Consider the following 8,741-nt stretch of genomic DNA (forward strand, 5'->3'; position numbering starts at 1 on the left):
AATGTGGGCCATGAATTTAAGAATAAAATGATGAGACTAGAAAAGTAGGCAGGGGTTCTATATTGAAGTCCTTTTACTGTCTTAAAGCAAATGACAAACATGGGCAGATGTATGTTTTAGGGGGAAAAATCCTTCTGGAGTCAATGTGGAGATTATCTACACACTAAACTCTGGAGTAGGACATACTATGGTGTGGAGAGTCATCTCGATTTTGAAGTGGAATACAGTTAGAGGTAGGATGCAAAAGAATTGAAAAGCTGGTACGGTGCATCAAGAAAGAAATGAGGGCTGAATCCAGACGTCCTGAGTGGGGAGAATGAATCAGAACCACGGCTTCTTAGGGATGATATTTGAGTGTACAAGAGGAAGAAAAGAAGAGGAGAGCTGGATTTCTGGACAATATGCCATTTCTGTGAACCAGGGCATAGGAACAGGTTGTGAAGAGGGAGATGCTGAGGTCAGGTTTGGACAAACTAAATTCTAGATTAATTATTATGAAACAAGATTGCTGGTAGTTGTTAGGTGTCACAGAGTCCGCGTTGAGGCCTAAGGACTTCCCGGGTGACAGAGCAAATCCTGCCCAGTCCTGTGCCACTGTCACAATTGCTGTGAGGTGTGAGCCCATTGTTGCTGTGCTCGTGTTTCTAGCAGACAGGAATCTAGTAGACGTAGATCTTTCTGAATCTCCTGAAGAAGATCTGGACTTTCAAGTGTAATGAGTTGTCCATTTGTAGCACCTAAAATGTAATAATATTGGAAATCAATCAAAGAGAATTGGGACCACAAGAGGGCTATTAATATATGCCAGTCAAACAAGAGACATTAAAAATACAAACAGAAGGTGGATGTAATCTGGAAGACTTAGAAATAGACAGAGGGAGACTTCAGAACAAGGCGCAGTAGAAAATAATGTCCCTGATGGCTTGCACAAAGTAAAACATGCACAAAACCAAACAAAGCTCACTCTCCTCTCCGCATCCAAAAATCCTCTAGGACAGCGGTTCTCAACCTGTGGGCCGTGACCCCTTTGGGGGTTGAACGACCCTTCACAGGGGTCGCCTAAGACCATGAGAAAACACACATTTCCAATGGTCTTAGGAACCGAGACACCGCTCCTCTATCCGTCTCCAGGCGGGCTCGCCCACGTGCAGATATGCCCACAGACGAGTACCTGGTGTGAAGCCTGTTACCCATGCTGCACCATGCTTCAAGACAAAATTTCATTTACTTGTCATTAGGAATAAATATTTCATAATATATAATTACATATTGTTTTTGTGATTAATCACTATGCTTTAATGTTCAATTTGTAACAATGAAAATATCCTGCCTATCAGCTATTTACATGATGATTCATTAGCAAAATTACAGTGATGAAGTAACAACGAAAACAATTTTATGGTTGGGGGGTCACCACCACATGAGGAACTGTATCAAAGGGTCGCGGCATGAGGAAGGTTGAGAACCACTGCTCTAGGATCTGCTTCCGGCAATATGGACTAAGGTCTGTGTTGGGCCTGCTTCTAACTCCTTTCAGGCCGTACGGGCCTCCAGGTATGCTCACCTGCTAAGCTGTTCTCACTGGCTTGCATTTTCTTCCAAATATTTTCTTCCTCCTGTCTAACTCATCATTGGGAATTCTCTTCTAGTGTTCCCTAGTAGTGTAGTTGTGAGTTGCCACCCAATTAATTCCAGACTCATAGGGGTCCTAGATATGCAAAGTAAAGCTTTTCAATAGGGGTTTCAAGGTTGTGACCTTTAGGAAACAGATCACCAGGAATTTATCTTCTGAGGCTCCTCTGAGTAGGTTTGAGCCACTAGCATTCAGCGCTCCACCACTTGCCTTTTATAAGCCAGCCCCGCGAAAGCATTTCAGAAAGACACATTCGCGATACAGAGGCAGAATTGAAAAGGGTAATACAGGATTTAGATTGTTGATTTAGACCCTGGCTCACAGGAAGTTCTCATTTTCATTCTCATGCAAGGGTAGTGAATACTGGTCTTCCCTCCACCTTCTGCTTTCATATTCAAAAAATTAATCTTACACAATAGACATGTAAAGGACAAGTTCCACTAAAGCCCTAGGTATTTTTATTTATTCTGACGGCATATTTAAGCTCGTATACTGCCAGTTTCTCAATGCTATCCCACAAATAGTCCTAAACCGTTCCAATTTATTTTAGTATATTAAAAGTAGGGAAACCTAGTGAGACTGTTCACTTAAATAGAATAAGGGTTAAACGATAACTTGACTTATCTTTTAAATGACAAAAAATAAAGAAATTGCAAGACCTTTTCACACATTAGGTATGTATTGTCATTTATCATCTAGATATCGGGCTAGCAGTGCGAAGTAATAAAACATATCATCGAAAAATGTGCTATAGGTCTGAATCACTCTTTCATTCCACCTCCCAGCTAACTGTAGTATTAAATCAAACAAGCAGAACATTTCCTTAGGCAGCCATTGCCTTTTAATTTCCTGAAGAACCTTAAAATATCATTCATTACAAGTACTACACATATTTGGTTTTTAAAAGTCTCATAAATCAATAGCAGGCTGACTGTAATAATTATTACAAGTTAGTGCATAATTTTTGTGCTGAAGGCTGCATGCAGAACTTTAGCATATGCAAACGAGGCAATTCAAACTGTGTATAGATATTAATATGAAGAAGCAGGTAACGAGGTGCAGGCTATGAATTATGCATCAGGAGTGGCTGCTCTTCAATGAGGAAAATGAATTCAGCATGTAATCTAATTAGTGATGGAAGTCTATTACATCTAACTGCAAAAGCAACCGTCCTTGAAACAAATTTATTTACAGTCCATGTTACCACTTGAAACAACTTTGAAATGATGTGTAAGACAACAGCTTAATTGTAAAAATTTTTTTGTTTGTTTGTTTCAGTTCTAGACCTGGAAGGCCTCCTAAGAGGACTCAAAGTGTCACCTCCCCTGAGAACTCTCATATCATGCCACATTCTGTCCCTGGCCTCATGTCTCCTGGAATAATCCCTCCAACAGGTAAGAGTGTAATTTATTTAAATGGAAAATATTAAAAATTAGCCAATGTCATAGCTTTTCTATACACTTACGTTCCATGCATCAATTACATTTTGTGCACATTAAGATAACGTCAGTGACAACAATGTATGTCACAACTTATGTTGTTGCCACCATGATTCTCGTTCTGCTTTCAAGCAATGGATGCTCAGAGAGGAGGAGACTTTATCAAGGTCATTTAGGTGGTATCTGTCAGTGATTTGTACAAAACCAGGTCTTTTGGTTTTAAATGCATCTCACACTTCACTAACAAGACCAAACAATCCCCTCTACTCAATTCTGATCCCGTGTGTGTCTTATTAGAACTGTGTGCCATAGATGTTTTCAATGACTGTGGTTTTTAGGAAGTAGATCACTGGTCAATTCTTCTTGACTCCTGTGGGTGGATTAGAACTGTTAGCTTTTCAGTTGGTAACTAAGCACTTAACTAATCGCCCCACTCAAAGACTCCTCTTCATGCACAATATGCCAGAAAGAGCTAGAAATGCATCCAACCCATAGATGTTAACTGTGTCAAATTGGAGAAGAGACCTCTCTTGGACATGTATTCTCAATTTTCCTCTGAATAAATTTCTGAGGGGGACACACTTAAGAGATATTTTTATTCCTTCCTGGAATATTAAAAAAATGTTTATGTAAATGAACTATCCTGATCAGGTAAGCTATAAAGCATGAACAATTTTAATAATGGACTACCTGTAAAAATAATTAATTTCCCACTACTTGAATGTGCTTATTATTGTATGGACTTAGGCACTTTCTTGCAAAGGTCCCATTTGTTCTGGGGAATGGCCAGACCCACGCCCAAAGTAACATAGTGGAAATGGGGCACAGACACACGTATAAAATATCGTATATACAGTTTTTGCATTCATGTTTGCTCAGGAGAGAGACATATCAACACATGATCCTCATGCCACGTAATGGAGTCAGGAAAGACAATATCTGTTCATGTGAGAAATCAAGTATCAATGTTTTCATTATAGAGAGAGGGAGGATGTAGGGGAGCCAGGAAAGAGAGAGCCACTTTTATGGGGGCTTTAACAGAATATTCATACTGATTTCATTTGTTGAGATGGATTGTGAAGGTACATAGAATATGGTTCTTTAAAATCCAAAATAAATCAGTAGATAATATTAAAAAAAAATTCAAATGAAAACTCACTGCCCTTAAAACCAACCAGATTCCTTATCCTGCAGAGGTAAGTATTGGTCTGAGTGGCTACAAAAGGAGCAAAAGTAAAATTGAAGTGGACTTGAAATCTCTTGTGATTTATAAATTCATTTTTTAATGTGTCAATGTTTTCTTTTCTATTAAAACATTTATTTTCCCTATGTGCTAATATAATCATGGATCACCCGATTTCACAGTTCATATTTGGTTACATATTCCTTGAAGGCAAGGGCTGTTTCTAACGCACTTTTATTTCTTTGGCAACGGCTGAAGAGTTTCCCCATCCTTGTGGCCCGTATATTAAACATTAAGTTAAGCTGAGTTGAACCTGTGTGCTCAAGTTATATATTTAATTATTTTATTCCAGAGCAGCACCAAAGGTTCTTAATAGTAAATAATTCGAATTCCCGTGGATATTTGTCATTCATGCTAAATTTACAGGTGTAAATGGAAACAGGGAAAAATGAAGTCAAGTCTGTAAAGCAGCCGACTGTAGATCCATTTCAATATTTTACTTATTTATATGTTTCAAGGAAATGAATCTTACTTCCTGAGGTTTTAATCCCAATTTTAAGGATTGGCCCCCCCACAAGGTAACATTTTCAAAATCTTTACTTTTTTATTTAGCTACGTATACTACATACTAGATAGAAGCATAATCGTATATTTTGCTTAAGTTTTATGGTTAAAAGACAAGTGTGCGAGAAGAAAGTTCAACTGGAATTATGTGTTGGAGATTCGGAAACATAGTCATTTATCAGTCACTGTGTTTGGTAAATTTGCCTTGGTTCCACATGTTATTCATCAGCTACTCCTATGCCAGAACTGTGTCTACATATTAAACCAGGGAAGGTCTGCTGCCGAATTGTCTGCCAGCCCTTGATTTTTTTTAGATGTACACAGTAAATACTTCATGCATAGCAAATTTGAAATAAAAGCAACATCACAATCATTAATATAATCATATAACTTTAGGATAAATGATGTTAAAAATTAAAATATTATGATATCTTCGATGAAACATGTTTGTAAATATAGTATACCTATGCCATGACTTACTGAACAGAGACACTGAAGATAATCTCCACTTATCTCACATAATGGACAATCATGTATGAAACAAGTTTACTGTATATATTTCAATTTTGTATTATTCCTTTTTAAGGCATATTATGTGTTCTTTTTAATGTTCTATCAACCGGGGAACCAGAATTCTTCAAGCTTATTAATCATGAATATTTTAAAAATACCTTAAGGAGCCCTATTCTAAAGAAGGGTGAGGAAATGGAGTCCCATCAAGAGAGCTGGCTATCTTGGCAAGGGATGCTTAGACGGTCCAGTGGACTATAGATTTCAGTAAAGGTCTTTGGGTAGGGTCTGAGAGCCACTCTTACCCATTTCGCTTATTCTCAATGTTTGCTTGTTGTTCCAAAGATTTGAGGTTCTCAGACATTTGAGGGCAACACACGAATCATGTTATCTCAGTAAATTGAATATGCTTTCTCTTATTTATGTAAAACGCCTCCAGATAAAGAATTTTAGATTTTATGGAATACTGAATCATTTCTCCATCCTTGGGCAAATGGGTTATTTACGAAAGGCTTCAAGTTCACTGCCATAGAGGACTGCCTACAGGACAGGGTAGAACTGATTCTGAGTTTCCTTGACTATAGCTCTTTACTGGAGTAGAAAGCCCGGTCTTTCTCCCAAGGAGTGACTGGGGTTTTGAACTGCTCACCTTGCATTTAGGAGCCCAACTCGTAATGCAACTCTTGTTGCCTTCCCAAGTGGCCCCCTTTAGGTAGGGTTCATACGTAATATCAGTTAGTCAAATATTTGGCTTAGTACAGCTTATACAGTGTACCTTTCTATGCATAAAAAAATCATTTAAAAGCACTTTTATAAAATGAAAATATCTTCAACATGGTAATACAGCATGGTAAACATAATGCTTTGATGCAAGTCACAAAGTAGCACTATTTGTTCTTATGAACCCTTGTATGAACCTTGAATTTTTAATATAATAGGCTTCAGCAATTGTAGGTACAATGCACTTACGTCAGATGGGCATCACCGGGGATTACTTGTATATCAAAAGCAACAACCTGGGGATTTATGATCTTAAATAAATCCTACAGCTCAAAGAATGCGGCATTTTAATTTAAATTAGAGAGTACTTATGTATTGGGAAAACTTGATTCAATATGAATATATACACTTCATATACCAAGGATTTATTTTTATATGATGACAAGTTTTTACTAATTTATTTTTCCTTCCTGAAATGGATAAAGTCAACAGTCTACCTTGTACATCAATACTGTAACAACTGTTTGCTGGCATTGCTATTGTTTTTAACACATAGTTTTAGATTTTTTAAAACAATTTCCTCCCAAGATTTGTTATCAGTATCTTTGAAATATTTGGACTTCATGTTTCTAAAATAAGCAAAACACAACACTTAAAAACAAAGATATATATAAAGTCCAAACACACATGCCGCGCCTACAAAAAGAAACCTCCATTCACGTTTCACTTCTCCTCCAAGATTGAAATTGTGCTCGCTCCGTGAAGGTTGTTTGTATTTTTGTACTTATTATTGTATCATTCCAAAAGTAGGAAATAATGCTCATTTGTCTTCTAATTAGCCTACATCTGCCTTGTGGAAAGAAGATGGATTAATTTTAAAAAGTTCTTAAGTACAATTTGTTTCAAATCATTCCCTCATCTTTCCTTTCTACCAATTAAGCATTAAAGTTAAATATAAGCATTTCCTGAAAGCCTGTTTCCTGAAAGAAAATGCTAGTCTTACAATTTAAAGAATATATTCCATTGAGTCTAATAATATTATGTAAGTACATGTCTATAACTAAACAAAGAAGCAAAAAGAGATGGATCATGGGATTGTCATTTATTGGTTTGGGTTGTTGTGGCTGTCGTTGCTTGAATGTGCTGTGAACAGGGCAGGAGCAGATAGGGGCAATTCCCCAAATTTATGGATGTCATTGATGCCATAGCAACCAGAAGTAGAAGTTAATGAAAGAAAGAAGCTTCTTTGTAGAGTTTCATAACCCAAGACCTCCCACAGTTTGCACTACATGTTTTTGGATTCAGCTCTTGCCATAAATCACTTTTAATAATAAGTATCAGGTTGGAATAAGTTCATCTTAGCAACAGAGTTCTAATAACATGCATACTTTTTTTATAGAATCATGTCTATGTTACAATTAGGAAAAGGAGTTTTCAGGAATTCAGAATACTCCCCCTTGCATGCCAGGAGTACGCTCTGAATAATGTATTTGGCCAACTTCCTTATTTTTATGATTAGAGCAGAATATAGGCTAGTTTTGAAATACAGATTTTATATAGTATTATGGAAATTCTGTGAACCTTTAGCATTTATATTTAACATTTAAGGATCAGCTATGCAATCCACACATAAACAGATTCAAATGCACTCCAGCCAAATAAGTGAATGATTTATACTTCTGCTTGTTAGAGATGTCTTTTCTCTCTATGTGGCCTTTTAGACCCATAACTAGTATATATCCAGCGTAAAAAAGCAATTATGTACATAAACATGCATTCAGAAGTACTTATAACATGTAATTGTATCATTTTGGGAAATACGCTGGAGGAGGGCAAGTTAATCTTGAGTTAATCCATTGAAACACACTTGTTTTAAGAAAAGAAATAAAGGGAAATCTTCTCCTTTGGATTTATAATTCAAAACATATTTTATAGTGTATATTTATTTTTCTGTTAAATATTGCTAACCAGCAACAGCATCTGAATTACCTCTTTTCATAATAGCAGCGTTTGTAATATTGAAAATGCATTAAACAATTCAACTTCTCAGGAGGGAATTCATATTTTGGAACTGTGTGCTGTATGTTGAGAATTGTATTATAATAAATGCATTGCATTCCGTGGGGAAACTCATAAGTAAGTATAACCAAAATGCACAAGTAAAGCAGACACAAATGGATTGATTGTCTTCACTAATAAATTAAACATAACAATCTACTAAATGCCTTGCTGGAAGAGTAAATATGGTATAAAGTATGTAAGCCATCTATGGTTGTGTCAATGTTTTCAGATCTTTATACGTAGAGATTATATATGAGGCTCAATAAGTGGGGATTTTTTGGTAGTAGATTTAACTGATAAGTATTTATCAGTTATGATCTCGTTTATATTTTTATTAGAGAGAAAAATAAGTAAGAGATCTTTTTTTTTTTGGCCAGGCCTGTAACAATAATAAGACTCCCTGGTGAATTACTGGTTCAGCACTAAACTGCACTTTCAACCCAGCAGCCATTTCATGAGCGAAAAGACCTGGCCATGTTTTCCTGTAAAGATCAGAGCCTAGGAATCCCAAGGGGCAATTCTCGTCCTATCAGGGTTTCCATGAGCTAGAATGGACCCCACAGCACATATCAATGGTATAAAAATTAGCTTTAAAAAACTTTTTTTTATCAGTACTAGGAATTAGGTAGTT

At 36.6% G+C, this 8,741-nt stretch overlaps 1 protein-coding gene across 1 annotated transcript in view; it reads left to right on the plus strand.

Moving 5' to 3' along the window:
• Nucleotides 1-316: 316 nt before the first annotated feature.
• DACH1 (dachshund family transcription factor 1) overlaps nucleotides 317-8,741 on the plus strand; it is a 284,781-nt gene continuing 276,356 nt past the window's right edge. Inside the window, exons 1-2 of the mRNA XM_030884711.2 lie at nucleotides 317-462; nucleotides 2,912-3,027. Of these exons, the coding sequence (XP_030740571.2) occupies nucleotides 317-462; nucleotides 2,912-3,027 (262 nt within the window). The remainder of the gene's footprint in view (nucleotides 463-2,911; nucleotides 3,028-8,741) is intronic.

Source organism: Echinops telfairi, unplaced genomic scaffold (genome assembly GCF_000313985.2).
Source record: "Echinops telfairi isolate 266 unplaced genomic scaffold, ASM31398v2 ScPeMD7_11;HRSCAF=52, whole genome shotgun sequence".
NCBI lineage: Eukaryota > Metazoa > Chordata > Mammalia > Afrosoricida > Tenrecidae > Echinops > Echinops telfairi.